Source organism: Xyrauchen texanus, chromosome 26 (assembly GCF_025860055.1).
Source record: "Xyrauchen texanus isolate HMW12.3.18 chromosome 26, RBS_HiC_50CHRs, whole genome shotgun sequence".
NCBI classification, from domain to species: domain Eukaryota; kingdom Metazoa; phylum Chordata; class Actinopteri; order Cypriniformes; family Catostomidae; genus Xyrauchen; species Xyrauchen texanus.
The window spans coordinates 35,570,606-35,589,270 of NC_068301.1; the positions used below are offsets into that span (position 1 = coordinate 35,570,606).

The 18,665-nt window shown below is 37.7% G+C and overlaps 1 protein-coding gene across 1 annotated transcript; it reads right to left on the minus strand.

The window, feature by feature from the left end:
- Positions 1–1,369: 1,369 nt before the first annotated feature.
- On the minus strand, positions 1,370–3,676 carry LOC127619959 (T-box transcription factor T-A). Its single transcript, XM_052093003.1, has 8 exons — positions 3,492–3,676; positions 2,903–3,167; positions 2,637–2,771; positions 2,489–2,550; positions 2,337–2,398; positions 2,085–2,258; positions 1,733–1,856; positions 1,370–1,634 (listed from the first exon to the last, which is right to left on the minus strand). The coding sequence occupies exons 1-8, from the start codon at positions 3,674–3,676 to the stop codon at positions 1,370–1,372; spliced, it is 1,272 nt and encodes a 423-aa protein (XP_051948963.1).
- Positions 3,677–18,665: the final 14,989 nt, after the last annotated feature.

The window sequence follows — 18,665 nt, forward strand, 5'->3', positions numbered from 1 at the left end:
AAGGCAGCATAAAAGTAATCCATATTACTCCAGTGGTTTAATCGGTCATCTGAAGCGATCCAGTTGGTTTTGGGTGAAAAACAGACCAAAATAAAACTCCTTTTTCACCGTACATCTTATAATTTCATTCTTTAGGCACGATCATAACACTCGATTACACTTCCTAGTGCTTGACCATGGCAGAGCATTAGGAAGTGTAATCAAGCTCCACTGGAGTCTTATGGATTACTTTTATGCTACCATTACATTCTTTTTGGAACATCAAAGTTTTGATCACCATTTACTTGCAATGAATGGACCTACAGAGCTGAAATATTCTTCTAAAAATCTTTGTTTGTGTTATGCAGAAAAAAGAAAGTCATTCACATCTGGGATGCATGAGGAAATAAAGGAAGTAAATTATGAGAGAATTTTCATTTTAGTTGAACTTATCCTTTAATACTGTTTACACATCCTTAAAAGGGTGAATTGATATTCACAAAACCACTTCAAGAGTGCATTATTGTTTGCTTTTTGCCATGTTAAGATTTGTACATATCATTTGAACAAATTTGCAAATATAACCATAATGATTTTAATAGCAAAAGCACATGAAAGATAAAGACTAATGACAATGTTTTGACAGAAAAACTGAATTTAATTTATAATTAAAATGACATAAATAAAACTCACAATGAGTCCAACAAATACAAATAGATAAGCCTATGTACAAATGATTTTTCTAGAGGACGGATTGCATATATAACTAGAGTCACCAGCAAACTCTCACCATAATAAATGAAAACTGTTTCAATGTTTCAGTATAGTGAGTCCATCTGTATTTCTATAGAAAGCACATAAGACTCTGCAACTGTTACCATTAAATACTGTAATATGACAATGAAAATGGACGTTAAATTCTATTTATTTACACACATATACATTTTAGTCAGTCAACAGCATGATTTGGTCTTATAAATCTTTTAGATAACATTAAAAATAAACACCATCATTGGCTTTTTTGTGGCTGATGGCAAAATCTTGAAGATTTGCATGATGTAATTAGCAAATATAGGAACACTATAACTAAGTGATTATATAAGTGATTGTCTCTCACTAGATTTTGATTGTCTACATGCCAAAACATCATAAACAGATATGAATACCAGAGGAAATCTAGCCATTTCCCATTGCATAGGTATTTTGATTGTCTTAAAGTCAATCTCTTCCATTTCCTGTGGAAATAGGCATCAAAATGACCATACTACGCTCTAACCAGCCATTGCAGAATCTTCACTTTAGATCAAGTCTCTTCAGCCACTTGAATCTCAGGGTCTCAGTTTGAAGACAGGAGGGACTGAACAATAGTGGAAGGTTGTTCATCTGGATCTCAGTAGCTTTGTGCAACAGGCGCCCAGGAAGCTGTAAGTCTGGCAATGGAGCTCTCAAACTGGGCATCTCCAACTCCAACCTCACTTAAGCTTGGATCGTACATAGAGGAGGGAGAGGACACGGGCAGAGCGGAAGTCAGCCCAGAGTAGGACACTGAGGAACCACGCAGGAACTGAGACGTCAAACCACCTGTGATGGACCCTGATGATGAACCAGAAGGGGCGAGAGTCGTACCGGCCACAGACCACAAACTTGGATACTGGCTGTGGAGACAACGGAAATCCAGGGTTAGTCAATTAATCAAAGAGTCGCCCTTGTATTTATCCAAAAGCTGATCTTTCTGTGTGTAAAAAGTACAAACCTGGTGTTAGAGGTAGTGTTGGTGGTGTGGGCCAGGGTACCCATCCCACTAGAGTTGGGTATCTGCAAAGCTGACCAGCTATCATGAGAAGCAAGACTTCCTGAAGAGTTGTCCATGTAGTTATCTGAAAGCAAAGACATACTATGAATATCCAAAGCAATTCCAACAATTTATCTAGGGTTAAATGGAAAGGGGTAATGATATATTGGAAAGCCCCAAAAGAGGACTGCATTCTGGATCCAATAATCCACCATAAATTTGAATGATACTGCTTTTTATGCTATAACACACTAGTAAACTGTCTATATGAGGGTTTTCAGCTATAAACCAAAGATATTGTATTTGCTCTTACTGGTTGCAGTGCTGCGGTGTGGGTAATGGCTGGGATACGGAGCAGCTCTGTGATTCCTAAGGCTGGAGTAGCGCTCGCAGTAGGAGCCAGAGGAGTGCATAGGGGCCCCACTGAACTGAGGAGGGCTGCTGCTGGGGCCCATGGGGCCATTACTGGGTAAAAACCAGCCACCAACTGTTGAAGGTAGAAATAAAACTGTTAAATAAGCTTTAGGATAATGTTTGAGTCAATAAACATTATTGGTTCACTTACGTTGGGAGTATCCGGACTGCTGATTGTCAGTGCTGTGGTCTGGGATATCCTTGTGGTCACTTCTGTTAATTTGACAACACAAAATTGTTACGTTTAGTTAATGAGTTTTCAGAGCATGAGAGATCATGTAAAGTAACTGTATATTTCCGTACCTCTCTTTGGCATCCAGGAAAGCTTTGGCAAAGGGGTTGTGCTTGATCTTCAGAGCTGTGATCTGAGACAGTAAAATGGATTATAAGGCAAATCTAATAATAGAAACATGTTCCAGGAGTGCAGTTTTGCAATTCGACAAACCCTCACCTCTTCATTCTGATATGCCGTGACTGCAATAAACTGTGTCTCAGGAAAAGATTGACTGCTGATCATTTTCTGAATTCCTCCGACTTTTACGAGGTGAATCCTGGGCTCATATTTGTGCAAAGAGTTCAGCATAATCTGAAAAAAAATTAAAAAGCTATGCATTTATATATTCACTAAATACATTTTTACATTGATGTCAAATTAATGTACAATATGAAATGGTCATTTTAACAGGCAGTTAACAAAGTTCTCAAAATTGCATTTACCTGTCCTCCCCCATTGAGTTTATTGGACAGTTTGACTTTGCTGAAGGAGACGGGCGCTTTCATCCAGTGCGCGCCGAAGTTGGGTGAGTCGGGATGAATGTAGACGCAGCTCGGGCTCTGAGGTTCGGGTTTCCCGCCCGGCACCCATTCGCCGTTCACATATTTCCAACGGTTATTATCAGCGGCCACAAAGTCCAGCAAAACTGAGTACATGGCGTTCGGGTCCAGTCCCGTGACACTTGCTCGGAGCACGGGAAACATTCGTCTAAAACGAAAGACAAAGCTTTGTCAAAACAATTGTGTAATATTTACAGCGAAAGGATTTGTTTAGAATAAACAAACTTTCGAAACTGGTTGCCAGGAGACTGAAAGAACGCTTCCATTAAACCTAGCGAAACTAGCGTCGCTATGTCGGGCTAGGTCTAGCACAATTACATTGACTTTTTTCATGGATTCTAACTTTAGATTATGCATAATAATTTGTATTATGTTATAAATGTCACTTCTAACCATGAAAAATATATTCTTCTTAAAAAAAAAAAGAAATAGGTAGCAGCGAACACAAAAATGTGTTAAAATCTCAACGTACCTTCCCGTTTTGGTGACAATCATTTCATTGGTGAGCTCTTTAAATTTGGTCCACAATTCCGCATCGTCCAGGGAAACTTTTATATCCCGTTCGGACGCGTCGCCTTTCTCGCTGCCCTTCTGAAATTCGCTCTCAACTGCGCTCAGGAGATGATCCAGGCGCTGGTCGGGACTGGAGGAAGTCATATTTCCAATCAAATAAACCTTGAGTTAAGTCCAACGTTACGATGCTTTGACAGCGTGTCACGAATTGCTCTTTCAACGCGTTCGGAGCGTTTTTAAAGGCCCGATACGGATCACACGCTGTTACGGGGCGTGGCCCGAGAGCGGTAGACCAGGCCCATCGCGCTCTAATAGCGCCCGATAATTTGTCGCCACAAAACGGAGAATATTTTTGACATACATAGCTGCCCATTAAAAAGTGTTAACTGCTAAAATAACATACAAGATTTTGGTAAAGAAAGTAAATAAAATAAATAAAAATTAAAAAAGAACAAAACTCTAAACACAACTTTAAATATCATAACGATAGGCCTAATAATATATATATATATATATAATTTTTATTTTTTTAATGTATATATATATATATATATATATATATATATATATATATATACATTTATTTTTTTCATTTATTATTAAAAAGTTTTAAATGAATTTATTTAAATATATATATATATATATATATATATATATATATATATATATATATATATATATATATATATATATATATATATAAAACAATTTTTTAATGTTTGTGTAAAACATTTTTTTTAATGTTTGTGTAAAAATTATTCTTATATATATACAAATATATATATATATATATATATATATATATTTGTATTATATAAGAATAATTTTTACACAAACATTAAAAAAAAAAAAAAATACAGCTTTAATGCAAGCATCGGTGCTTACACCTGAACAGATTCGTGGAACGGCAGTAACCTAAAACTGTTTTTGTTTTTTTCAATTTGCTAACTCGCCTTTAAAACAAAAGAAGGAAGAGAGACGCTGTCTGCTCCCCCGGTGCCTTTGAACTCAGCTGTATATTTGCGAATAATGCTAATCTTTTGTTGGCCCAGATACACATGTGAGAAAGCTTGTGTTTGCTCGGGACAGGCCATTAGAATACGACCATTGACGCGTCCTGTGTGCCAGTGCTCGACTGAAGTGTGGATGGCCCAGAGGTGATATGTGAATTTCCTTAATCCAGCATGACTCCAGCAAGACTCCTAAACAATGTCTGATATCAATGCCAATAAATGTAGTAGGCCTATATATTTTATACTGGGGTAGTTGACATGACAGTCAAGCCTCTTTTCTCATAATTATAATTACAGTTATAATACATTATAAGTCTTCCCCTATTCATAGTTATACTTTAGAGTAAAATGCATTATAACACAAGCAACATCCAATTTTAACTCTGAAGATGTTAATAAAGTTAATCTTATAAGAGATGTATAGTGTAAACAGTTAAAGGCTTTATGATGATCATATTATAGGTGGTCTTTACCTGCTTTAAGTGAAGTTTAAAAAGCATATCTTCTTATAAACAGCCATATCATAAACTTGTAACACACAATTAATTACAAGTCATAAAGTGATATGTGAATTGTATTGTATATTGTGTATTCTATATATAATTATCGTGTTGTGTAAGTATGTGTACATTTGATATGTAAATTGTGTTGTGTAAGTATGTTGTTTACTGTAATTGGTATATGTCTCGTCACTGTCATGACTGCTATGTTGCTCGGAACTGCACACAAGAATTTCACCGACTGTTGCACTTGTGTACATGGTAGTGTGACAATAAAGTGATTTGATTTGATTTGATTTGAAGTCAAACTTAAATAATGGAAGTTATTTATAAAATAAGTCTCAAGATTCACAAACATTAAAGTTTATTGAGTAAAGTCTTGTACAGAATTATTATTTTTATTTAATTGTTTTATTTACTTTAGTTAAGAAGTTTGGCTGCATGTGCAATCAACATTTATATGAGTTTATTATTTATTTCAACCTTGTAGATTTACAAGTGTTTTGTGTAATATCTAAAATGTACATTGAATGTGTGTTATTGTGTATTTTGTGCAACTTCCAACATGTCTTATAACTTCAAAATATCTCATAAATATCTCATTGCTTTTGTCACTTTACTTAAAGCAAACATATTATACAGTATATATTACAAATATATATATAATACATTATAACTTCTGCAGATAAAATTGGATGTTGCTTACAGTATGTTATAATGCATTACTGTAAGTATAACTGAATAGGTAAGAATTATAATGTACTATAAATTATTTTATTAAAATGATCTTTGAGAATTTATAACATACCATAAGGTCATTATGAGACATTACGAATGCATTATAATGCCTTTATAATACATTATAAATATGGGCTTCATAGAAAGTGTTACCAAAACATTTTTCTAGTTTAATTAAAAATATCATGTATGCAGTTAGTATGACCTCATATTAATTGAGAGGCTATGTCATCTTTATACTTTTCTAAATTCATTTGTGACACCCAGGTCTATTTAAACAAACCAGTGTAACCAATATGGTGATCTTTAAAAAGGATGAAAGTGGTTTTCAAATTTGATGGGAAATGAGTCTCTTTCTGGTGCACTTGGAGTTGAGAAGGTCTCTATGTAGTCTGCACTGCTCAAGGGCCATAAATGTGAAGGGCCCTCACACCTTTCCACTGCCTAGATTCAGCTGATTTACAGAGAGCCACAAACAACCTGTCATCAACTCACATCAAGCTCTCTCTCCTATCCTGAGCTTCTGTTTCACACACACACACACACACACACACACACACACACACACACACACACACACACACACGCATACACACACACACACGAGGAAATGTCCAGCTCATTTAACTCAATATTTGGTAATCATAACTAACAAGACTGGAATTACGTACCACACTAAAATATTACCCAATGTATTAAATATGCACAAACATGAATTCTTACATATTATATAAACTGTAATAATGCATGTATTCGGGTTGATTTATTCATATTAAATAAATTGTTTTAATTTGAAGAAATATATTGATTCAAATAAACTTGAATATTTGATTGAGATATGACTACCCTGACACTATTCATTACTGATAGCAGTTTTCAACCTTTCTGTTGTTTTGCAGGTTGTTGTGAGCGATTCTTTGTGTTTATCTGGCCGCCCGTGCGTGGATCGGGGTTTGTGTGAGAGCGGTTCTGTTTGGTGATGTAGGGGTTAAGAGATGCTTCTTCTCTCTGGCACAAGCACACTCTCACCTGGGTGAGAAATATTACAGAGGGCTGGTGCTCCACAAAAGGACAGTTATAAGAGAGGATGCATATTTTCCACATTTGTCCTCTCCGGCCGAAATCGGTAAACAGGGCAGTCGGATGAGTCAGACCTTGGAAAATGAAAGACACACATGCACACAAACACTCACTAATATAAAGGCATTTTCATCAAAATATTTGAATGAATGAGCTTTTAAAATCTTTTATGTCTGACCCAGCATCAGTATTTAATTGTTTTCTTAAATGAAACAAACTACATCATCACTAATATTTATGTTGATTGATCATCATTAATTATTCAGAATACTCTCAAAACAATAGCTCTTATACTGAACTTGATTCAATCGTGGACAGTCATCCATGTGTTTGAATTGAGTTTTCTTAACTTACAATTCCTATGGAATCTCAACACAAACACTTTGTGTAGAAGGAACCTAATTAAATTGAGTAAACCCAACAAAATTAGACGTTTCGATGTAACTCAAAGAAATCTCTTTTATTTCTTTATGTACTAACTTGTGAAAGTGAATGTTAGCATGATAGGAGATGTGGTGGCATAGTGGTCTAAAGCACTAAACTGTTAAGCAGAAGGTTGTCGTTTCGATCCCCACAGCCACAACCATTGTGTCCTTGAGCAAGGCACTTAACTCCAGGTTGCTCCGGGGGGGATTGTCCCTGTAATAAGTGCACTGTAAGTCGATTTGGATAAAAGCATCTGACAAATGCATAAATGTAAATGTAAATCTATGCTGGTTGGAAGCACTACAGAGTGTAGTTTAGTATATGCTACATGGTTAATACAGTATTTGCTCAGCGAAGCGAGCAATCAGTTTCATGTGTGACATCTACATTTGCTCAAGCTCCACTCTTCATCATAATGGAAACCCCCAAAACACCAACCTAACAGAAACTCTTCTAAATCACAACACAAAAAAATCTTAAACACTAACAAGTATCCTCCTTTATATTCATCTCGCACAAAAACACATAAAAACATTTACTCTCGTGCAAAGCATGCTGCATTATCACCCCAAAAAGTATTCATGTAGTCCTAACTAAAATGGATTAAGTACACATTTATTTTACTCATTTAAATGGACAGAATGTAATGAAATCTATTTGTGACTAAATGTTCTAGAACTGTGTTGATTTAGTTCATTTTCGGTTTCCTTTCTTGGCCTTTAGGAACATTCAGATCCATTTAAAACCATTTTTTAAATGGGTCAAAATGACCCGCAAGACCTGCTTTTTTTGAGTGAACAATGAAGTAAAGTGTTTTAGCCTGAATGTTAGGTTAGTTACTTGTTTCAATTGCATTATCATTGTTAAAAATGTATGACTTTTAAATACTTCCTTGAAATATTTACCAAACTTGATTTTCACTGAGCTGATTTTTCACAACATGCCAGTGATTATTTCCACCTTATTCATTTTAGATTTCAAAGTACTTTGTTGGCTTTATGGATAATATTAGCAAAGCATTAAGACACTCAAACAAACCAGTAACTGAAAAGAACAAGGCACAAGAATTCATAAAAATAAATAAAGTATTTCAAACGGGTCTGTTTGCTTATATAAGTGTATTACTTGCAAGTTTGAAACTGCTGGATTTGGTTTCTATTGCACTGTTGGCATTGTATTTGAATGTCTCTTTATAACTGTAGTTTATAACAGAAGAGAGGTGTTGCCTTGGGCCAGACTGAAACTGAAGGACGCCAGTGGATGTCAATAATGTAGAAGTACACTAGATTGAGTGAGTTCACTCTCCCCCCGCTATCAGCAGATGTGGATTGAGTCTTCAGAAGCGTCTGTCACTGCTGCGTTTCCACTTCAAGTTCAGGAAATCTAAACTTTCCTCTCCTAATCACCCTGCCCTTTGAAAAGGATAAAAAGACTGGAGGGACAGTAATTGTTCCCCCTCCCTCCCCCCTCGCTCTCTCTCTCTCTGCCCTCCTCCCCACAATAGACATCAAACCTTTTGGATGCTAATGAGATGGAGAAGATGGCTTTGCTTCTGATGAACTTTATCCTGTCGGGACAGAGAGTGAGGTGAGAGCTGAGGAAACAGATGATGCATAGCAGCATGTGACAATTGAAATGAAAATTACTTTATATATTTCAGGAGGCAGCCAAATAGAATTTGAATTTGCCGGTTTAGAATTAGACTAAAAATTCAGGTTTGCTGGCCAGAGTTGCTCAAAAGTCACAATTAACATGCCATTTCAAGTTATTGATTATATAATAATAAAATATGTTACCATAAGTTGCCAATATATAATACAAAAACTTCATTCAGCACATCAAAATTACAAGGAATCTAGCGCTGACATTTAATTGGTTAAAATAGTTGTTGTTGTTGTTATTATTAATAACATCATTGTTTCTGGTTGCTGTTAATAATAATAATCTATACTCATATTCATGTGCATATTCCTTTATTAAGACATTGTTTCAGTTATTCATAATATGTCATTAGTATAATAAAGCAGCTTTAACAATCACTGAATAGTTTCTTAGATAAAGTGTTTTCTCTTTGTCTAATATTAAAGTGTGTTTGTCTCTCATCTCACTTCAGTGTTATGATTGGTTTAAGCACACAGGTCAGGCCGAGAGGGTGACAACACTCTGATTTACAGCTTTCCAAGGTCAGGTTGCCCAGCAACCAAGACACAGTGATAACAACTCATTAGACCTTTTTACCCCTTTAAAATGATGTTTGTTGTTAAATAGCTTTCTAAAGTGTTTTGCATACATAACCCACATTACCTCTAATGGTCTATATTCGGTCAGTACATGATCAGCAAGGCTGAGCTTGTTAGTTCTTTAATTAAGAATATGATTATAATTAATATAGACTGTGATCTGTTTCCCAAACGTCTATAATGGGAATAAGATATGCCATAATATAAATTCTCCCACCCTCTAACAGTTTCAACACCTTTCCCTAAATGTATCCAAAACATGAAACCATGTTATAATCGGGTTTTACTGTAAGTTTATGTATAAAGAAGTATTCTTCAGCAGAAGTTTCATGTTTTAGCCTCTTGTTTTCATGCTTGTTTCTCTTCAGATTTGCTTTGATGCTACTTTAATGCAAGTGTATACAAAGTCATTATGTGTATACAGTGCATATAGAAACAATTAATATGCATGCGGAGTGATTGTGGAGATGTAAACTGATGCTTAGTTTCCTCTTTGCCTCTTGGAACAATGTTGTCTGAATTAAGCATCTTGTAGCTACAGGCTAAAAACACACAAATCTTACATCATAGCTGTGATGGGGGTTATCAGTTAGTATTTGAATAGTATAGTTCACTATCAATCCTTTTCACTTATTGAAAAAAAAAAGAAAATATATATATATAACGGTGTTGAACACATAATATCAACAGTCTGCGTAGTTTATTTAATTAGCGGATATTCAATTATCATTTTATGTGTAACATAGTTAATCAAAAGAAGTAATGTAGATGCAGACACAAAATTGCATCATACATAAAAACAGAGAGTCATGAAAAACATTGCATGGCACTAATGTCAACATAATTAGAGAGACATGACATGCCCTGACTTACTTCACTATCAACTCATGAACATACTCTCAAAGGCAGCCAGTAATGTTTGAGGGCACAGTTACAGATACAGTAGCTCTTCCTGCTATAGTTTATGGAAGTCTTGACGTGTCTGCTGTGTAGTCTGGAGTTCCTTATAGGAGCTGGGGGTCAGCGAACCATAAACCAGGGCAAACAAAGGGGGTAGGGCCCATAGCAGGCCTCCTTTTACTGCATTCCCACGCCAGCAACAGTGGCTCACTGGGAAGTGTTACCTGCACGATGCTGGATATCCCCCTATAGCCCCCTATCCACATCATCCACAGCCCCCACACAGCAGCAGCAGCAGGTCCTCTCATGCAGCCCACAGCCCTACTCAAGTGACCCAGGTGTACAAACAGTAAACTCTGTGCCCAGATCAAAGCCACTCATTAAAGCACAATAGATACAGCCCTCTAATCCCAGATCCTTTACCAAAGCCGTGGGCCGCAGTGTTCCGCCTCCTTATGGACACCTGAGTCATCGCCCCCTACAGGTCAATTTGGTTTTTTAAATGTCTAGTGAGGTTAATAAGACAGTTGTGTTGGAATTCAGACTCTGGTGGTTTTTCATGAAACTTCAACTATAAAAATAATGGAGTAAGAACATAACATAGATCCACAGGGCTGTTTCACTTGCTTTCAGTGTTGTTACTGACCAACATTTCTGCCAAAATGCCATAGTCACTACAACAGTATTAACTTAGAGTTAGCCACCACTGTCAATTAAAAAAAATAAAAATAAAATAGTTTTTAATGGTCACAGTCAATTAAACAAAAAATATATTTTTTGAAAGATTACTATCAATTAAACAAAACCAAAAAAATGTTTTTTTAAAGTTCATTGTCAATTAAACCAAACCAAACAAAGCAAAACAAAAAACATATTTTCGGTTGACCCTTGTCAATTAAAAAAAAAAAAAACAGATTTTTGAAAAGTCAATGTCAATTAAACAAAACAAAACAAAACCTAATTTTTGAAAAGTCAATATAAATTAAACAAAACAAAACCTGATTGTTGAAAAGTCAATGTCAATTAAACAAAACAAAACAAAACCTGATTGTTGAAACGTCAATGTCAATTAAACAAAACAAAACCTGATTTTTGAAAAGTCAATGTCAATTAAACAAAACAAAACCTGATTTTTGAAAAGTCAATGTCAATTAAACAAAACAAAACAAAACCTGATTGTTGAAAAGTCAATGTCAATTAAACAAAACAAAACCTGATTTTTGAAAAGTCAATGTCAATTAAACAAAACAAAATAAAACAAAACAAAACCTGATTTTTGAAAAGTCAATGTCAATTAAACAAAACAAAACAAAACCTGATTGTTGAAAAGTCAATGTCAATTAAACAAAACAAAATAAAACAAAACAAAACCTGATTTTTGAAAAGCCACTGTCAATTAAACAAAACAAAACAATAAAAACTTGATTTTTGAAAAGTCAATGTCAATTAAACAAAACAAAACAAAACCTGATTTTTGAAAAGTCAATGTCAATTAAACAAAACAAATCAGAAACACATTTTTGAAAGATCATGGTCAATTAAACTAAACAAATCTTTGAAAGGTCACAGTCAACTGAACAAAAAAAATGCAAAAGTCATTGTCTATTAAACAAAACAAAAAACTAATTTCAGAAAGGTCACTGTGTCAATGAAACAAAACAAAATAAAGAAAAACAAAAAAACAATTTTTGATAGGTCACTGTCAAGTAAAAGAAACAAAACAAAAACTAGCTTTTGAAAAGTCACTGTCAATTTAACAAAACAAAACAGAAACAAATTTTTGAAAGGTCGTGTTCAATTAAACAAAACAACAAAGCAAAAAAAAAAAACATTTTGAAAGGTTTTTTAAAGATCACTATCAATTGAACAAAACTGTTAGTGTGTATTAATGTTCTCTTCTTTTTCCTAACATCATGCGCTGTAACAATGTTTTGTCACGTAACTTAAAACTGTGGTAACATACTGGTTTTATTCAAGTCAAAATATTATTAATAGTAATATGACTGAATCAACCTGATAAGCTAACATTACCAACCGCTGACAGTCACAATGAAAGTCAATAACACAGACAAACAGAATAACGTGATGTGGAATCTGACGTGAATCTCTAACATGTCATGCTGGAAAACAGAATCAAAATCTCATTGTGCTGTCAGTTGTGATTGTGAACAAAATTTCTCTCCAGTGTATTCACACTCAAGTGTCTAATAGGAAAACATTCTGTTTCAACAGCGTGAGCGAGCGGATGGGTATATTTGATAATAGATGGAGTGTCAGCAGAAGTCAGATGACTGGATGTGCTCAAGAGCTTTATTGCATGTTTGTTGAGAATGCAAAATGAGTTGAATCATTAATTCAGTTACATCAAATAACAAGCACGATTTTAACGAATCATTCTGATGCTCTCTCTGAATTTGAGCATAATGCATCTGGACATTTCACATTAAAGTTTATTATTTTTTCATCAGATTCTTATTACTGTAATACATTCAGCTGTTATTATATTTGTATCAAATTCTTTTATAAAATGAAAGAGAATATTATTTATTTCATTATGAACAACATTCTCACAATTCAATTCTTACAAATAGGCCTCATCTTCTTCACCCAAAATATTGTTGGGTAAAATTTTGGAAGGCCTGGACATTGTCTTGACCGGATTGGTGAGATTCACCCTTTTACAGTATAAGTTTACAACCAGAAAATATTTGTTGAATGTAATTGTGTTTATAAAGTAAAAAATGGAACTGCACTTCTCAAAATGCCAGCTTATTAAATGACCAACTTTACCAGCCTTTTTGACCTGTGTTTATGCCATTGCTAGAGAATCTAAAGCAAATAGATTTGTCATTTGTTAGAATACAGTACACCAAAATGAATTTTTGGACATTTAGCACTTCCTTTACTTTCCATCTCCTTTTCAGGACACTAATAATAAACTGACGGATGAAAGATGACAAATGTGAGCATCTTAGACTATCATCACGCTCTGCCATCATTCCATTCTCTGCTGTGATTTCCTGGGAACGCTGTGCTGTAGCGTAGCCGAGGTGCTCCAGTGGTGCTGTGGCCGTCTTTGATGAACACTGCCTCTTTGTAGTTAGCGTGGAGATGTCTTGTTAGTCAGTAAAAGTGAGGGCTAAATGGCTCCATGACAGGAAGCTGTTTACATGGGGACGCTCAAGCCGCTCGCAGCCCCCATTGTCTACTGGCCTCTCTCCTACTTCATTAGCATTTCCATAAGAAAGGGCCAGTAATTACCCCTTTTCTTCTAACATCCCTTCATCTTTGGAAGCCTCTCTCTATCCCTCTGTCCTCTGTTTTACTTCTCCTGCTCACTAACTTTCTGTCTGTTTGTCCTGTTCTACTGTGACAGCATGAAGCGTACAGTCCGAGTGGTGTTTTTGACGGAAGCCCATTTTAATTTATGGTTCTCAGTGAATTGTTCATAAAAACGTTTGTGTTCAAATATATGCTATTTATGAACTGTCCATGCCGTCACTTTCATATCTTGTGATACACTCTATAATATGGTTGTGCACTAATAAGGCATACTTGTTTCCATTTAAGTGCAACATATGCTCTTTGAAATGTTCTCAGATCTTGAATAACACGGATCATCAGGCTTGTTAAGTCCATGTCAGCTCGAGTGCATGCTGCTAAGGCAAAAGAGGGAACTGTTAAATTCATGCTAGTTCTACAATTTCCATTTTCACTAAGCTCAAACTGTTATGCTGATAATATACGTATTTAAATTAGAACTTTTTTTAATTCATAAAATGCCATTTTTGCACTTTTTGTACCCCACTGAATATTATCATCATCATTTTATCTTAACTTAAAAACATTTTCTGTAGTGGATTATATAATCGCAGCATGTTCTGTAAAGTTGAGCTCAGGTTAATTACTTGTGACCCAGTGTAAGAGAGGGCTATGAATGTCTTCTTAACCTCTGCTCTGTTTGAAGGTTCCCCTGTTGTGAAAATGTGGCACAATCAGCCTGCCTTTCTTGGTAGATAGTTGAGTGACCCATCTAAAAAAAAAAAACAGCTCCCTTTAACATATGCAACACTAAAACAGAACAGTTTGTTTAGCTTATAAGTAATATCATTATATCTACAGTATAGACACTCACTGAGAACTTTATTTGCAACACATTGGTCCTAATAAAGTGCCCGATGTTGTCTTCTGCTGTTGTAGTTCATCCGCCTCAAGGTTCGACATGTTGTGTATTCTGAGATGATCTTCTTCTCACCACAATTGTACAGAGCGGTTATCTGAGTTACAGTAGACTTTGTCAGCTTGAACCAGTCTGACTGTTCTCTGTTGTCCTCTCTCATCAACAAGACATTTCCATCCGCAGAACTGTCTTTCACTGGAAGTTTTTTGTTTTGGCACCATTCTGAGTAAATTCTAGAGACTGTTGTGTGTGAAAATCCCAGACGATCAACAGTTACAGAAATACTCAAACCAGCCCGTCTGACACCAACAATCCTGCCATGGATGAAATCATTGATATCAAATTGTTACCCATTCTGATGGTTCATGTGAACATGATGTGCTCCTGACCCGTATCTGGATGATTTTATGCATTGCAATGCTGCCACACAATTTGCTGATTAGATAATCGCATGAATAAGTAGGCGTACAGGTGTTCCTAATAAAGTGCTCAGTGAGTGTATATACTAGTAGTGAGGTTAATTTCTTGCTAAACACTTGGAATTATAGAAATCTTGTTATATAGAAAATTGGCGAAATGCAGTATATAGATGTTTTTCCATAACCAGAGGAAATGCATGCAATAAATTAAGCTGATCAGTCTGATCATCTTGTACATTGAACATGTCATTTTAAAGTCTAAAAGAACAGTTTGTACACTATAAAATTTAAACCTAGAAATCTCTCCTTATTTATTTTGTATTTTGGGGGTCAACTCTAAATGAACTGGTTTTATTCAAGACATATGTCTGAATCAACCTGACTACATTGGGTTCCATCAATGAAAGTCATTTTTATGGGTTAGCTCAGGTAGAAATAGCTCCTTAAGGTAATAACTGTCCGATTTGTACAGTGTAACCTGTGGTGTTGTTTCTCTGTTACTACAAATCCACCTAAAAAGATGTTCTTCAATTTGGGTTCATCTCTTACGATTAACTGAATCTAAATCTACAGATTAACCATTCAATCTTAGAGTAGTTATGAAGGAGTGAAATCTCCCAGTCATGAGTGTTTATTAAGAGATAGAGCATGTTAAGATCAGTAGATAACACTGATAGGAAGAGAACAGGAAGCATGGGATCACTTCCCCTCCCCTCCAACGCCTGCTTTCTTTCTCTTTGAACTGTGAGCGTGAGAAGGACCGAGTGGAGGGGATATTGGCTTGACACTATGCAGAGAGAATGATCAGCCACCTCTTAATCTCGTCAGGTTCACCGCATGCACACATGCAAACACAACGAGCAAAACACGTTTGCTCTCGTGCTCTGTAGGGTACCTGCCACCCGGCCTGATGGGTAAAGACATCCCCATCACACCCTGATCGGGTTCCTTTCCTGTCAGGAGGGTATGCGATATTAGTCATCAAAATATCAGTTAGTTTGTTCCAAACCAAAGCATGTCATGTCAAACCATCACCAAAGTGAAGACATGCAATTGTTAACTTAAGGATTTAGTTCTACATGATCTGACTCTTTAAAATGACTTCCATTGGTTTAACTTGATTTAGTCATGTTAAATAATTTACATAATGTAATTCAAAATAATAACATGAAACACATTTTTTAGGTTACCCAACCTACAGTTTTACAATGTATGGAATCTCGAATGAATGTCAAATATCAGATTTCCATTTTTAGAAATGAATTCTTTTTATGACACATGGGGTGCATCATGATATAAATCTCATATTGGTTTTATTGTATGTATTTTACAATATTCTATTGCTTGAATACCAAGAAACCTTCTTCACTCCAAAAAAAAAAAAAAGAAATTATATTTTTCATTGAGTAAATGAATATTTTGCATTGTCATGACAATTTAATCTTGGCCCCCAATTTCTATTAACATAATGTGAAAAAGATTCTAATTCTCATATTCTCATTAATGCAATGTGAGAAAAAAAATTCTGATTCTCATATTCTCATTACCATTATGTGAAAAAAGTAGGGTTGTTGATTTAACGTGTAAATTCGGTGCAATTAACTATATAAAAAATAATGCTTAAAATATTTTTTTTAACTCCAGCTATATAGGCAACGTGCAGTTTATAGAGAGCACAAACGTCTAGGTTACGTATGTAACCTCCGTTCCCCGCTGGAGGGAACGAGACGTTGTGTCAGAGAAGCGACACTAGGGGTCCACTTATAAAAGTGCCATGCGCTGAGCCGTGTACGTGAACTGCTGATACAGGAGCGAGCGGGTATTCTTACGTGCAGGACGACCAACTGTATCAGACTGCACGTACCCTTCCCCAATGCCCCATTCAAGCCATCAGAATCCTTATCGTTACCCTGGAGGGGGGAACAAGGTGATGGCCGCCAACCTGGGAACGGGCCAGCCTGGCTGGGCCTCTTTTCTCTCTATGTTTCTCGCATAGAGCAACTACGGCCGGGGCCCTTACACGCACTGAGTGAAGGGGGTCTTAGCCCTTCTTTCAGGGGGAGAAGACCCTGCGGAGGCCACACCTACCCGGCAGGGGAGGCAAAGAGTGGTGAATGCATCACATGGCCTGTTAGGACCTATGTGGAAAAGTTGGTGCGGTGGTAGATCCAGCCTCGTAGAGGGGGGAAGCATACAGCACGGCGACCGAGGCAGCTGTAACTGCCTAAGGGAGACACGGGGGTCCGCTCGTGAGGGGACAGTACCACGGAATTACACACAGGGGGAGTCCGAACAGGAGGCCTTACCTGTGGAGCACCTATTCCAGTACAGGGTAGATTGGGTACCCGTAGTGGCTTGGGTCGGTGAGTTCCTCCGCTGAACTGCGGACCCACAAGGGCTAGGGAGGAGTCAACCAGCGACCCGAAGATGGGATCTCCTGGGAACGGAGGCGCACTATTTTACCTCGGTTGAGGGAAAGGGCGCTAGACGCAAGCGATTCACCCGGTCAGATCGTCAGCGTGTTACCGAGTTCTACGGGCTCGGACCTGAGAAAACACGGGACGATACTGACTCAACTCAGAGATTGTAGAATCTCGAAAAAGTGTTAGGTGTTGCCCAGCCCGCTGCTCTGCAGATGTCTGCTAGGGAGGTGCCCCTGGCCAGTGCCCACGAGGACGCAACACCCCTGGTGGAGTGAGCTCGGACCCGCAAGGGGCGGGGCACGGCCTGGGTGTGATAAGCCAGTGGAATGGCATCGACAACCCAGTGGGTAAGCCTCTGATTGGAGACAGCGTTCCCTTTCTGCTGTCCCCTGAAGCAGAAAAAGAGCTGCTCAGAGCGTCTGGTGCCCAGATTGATACGCGAAGCACGTACTGGACACAGCAATGAAAGGGCTGGGTCTGCCTCCTCCCAAGGCAGCGCTTGCAGGTCCACTACCTGATCCCTGAAGGGTGTGGTAGGAACCTTGGGCACGTAGCCCGGTCGCGGTCTTAGGATCACGTATGTGTCTGCCGGACCGAACTCCAGGCAAGTGTCGCTAACAGAGAACGCTTGCAGGTCCCCGACCCTCTTGATGGAGGCGAGCACGATCAGCAGGGCGGTCTTGAGAGAGTGGGCCCTGAGTCCAGCTGAGTCTAGCGGCTCGAAGGGGGGTCTCTGGAGTTCCGTGAGGACAACCGAGAGATCCCAGGAGGGGAACAGGTTAGGCCGGGAGGGAGTCAACCTCCGGGCACCTTTTAGGAACCTGACAATTAAGTCGTGCTTACCAAGAGACTTGCCGTCTACCGTATCGTGGTGGGCCATGAGATGGCGACATACACCTTGAGGGTGGAGGGGACAGCCTCCTCTCCAGCCTCTCCTGTAGAAACACGAACACTGACCTAACCGCGCACTTCTGTGGGTCTTCGGCTCGGGAAGAACACCAGTCTGCGAACAGACGCCACTTTAGGGCGTAAAGATGCCTGGTAGAGGGGGCTCTGCCTTGGTTGATCATATCTATGATGGTCGATGGTAGGCTGGCTAGATCTTCCGCATCCCGTCCAGGGTCCAGACATGGAGGTTCCAGAGGTCTGGGTGCGGGTGCGGGGTGCCAGAGCGTGCCCCATCCCTGAGAAAGAAGGTCCTTCCTCAGGGGAAT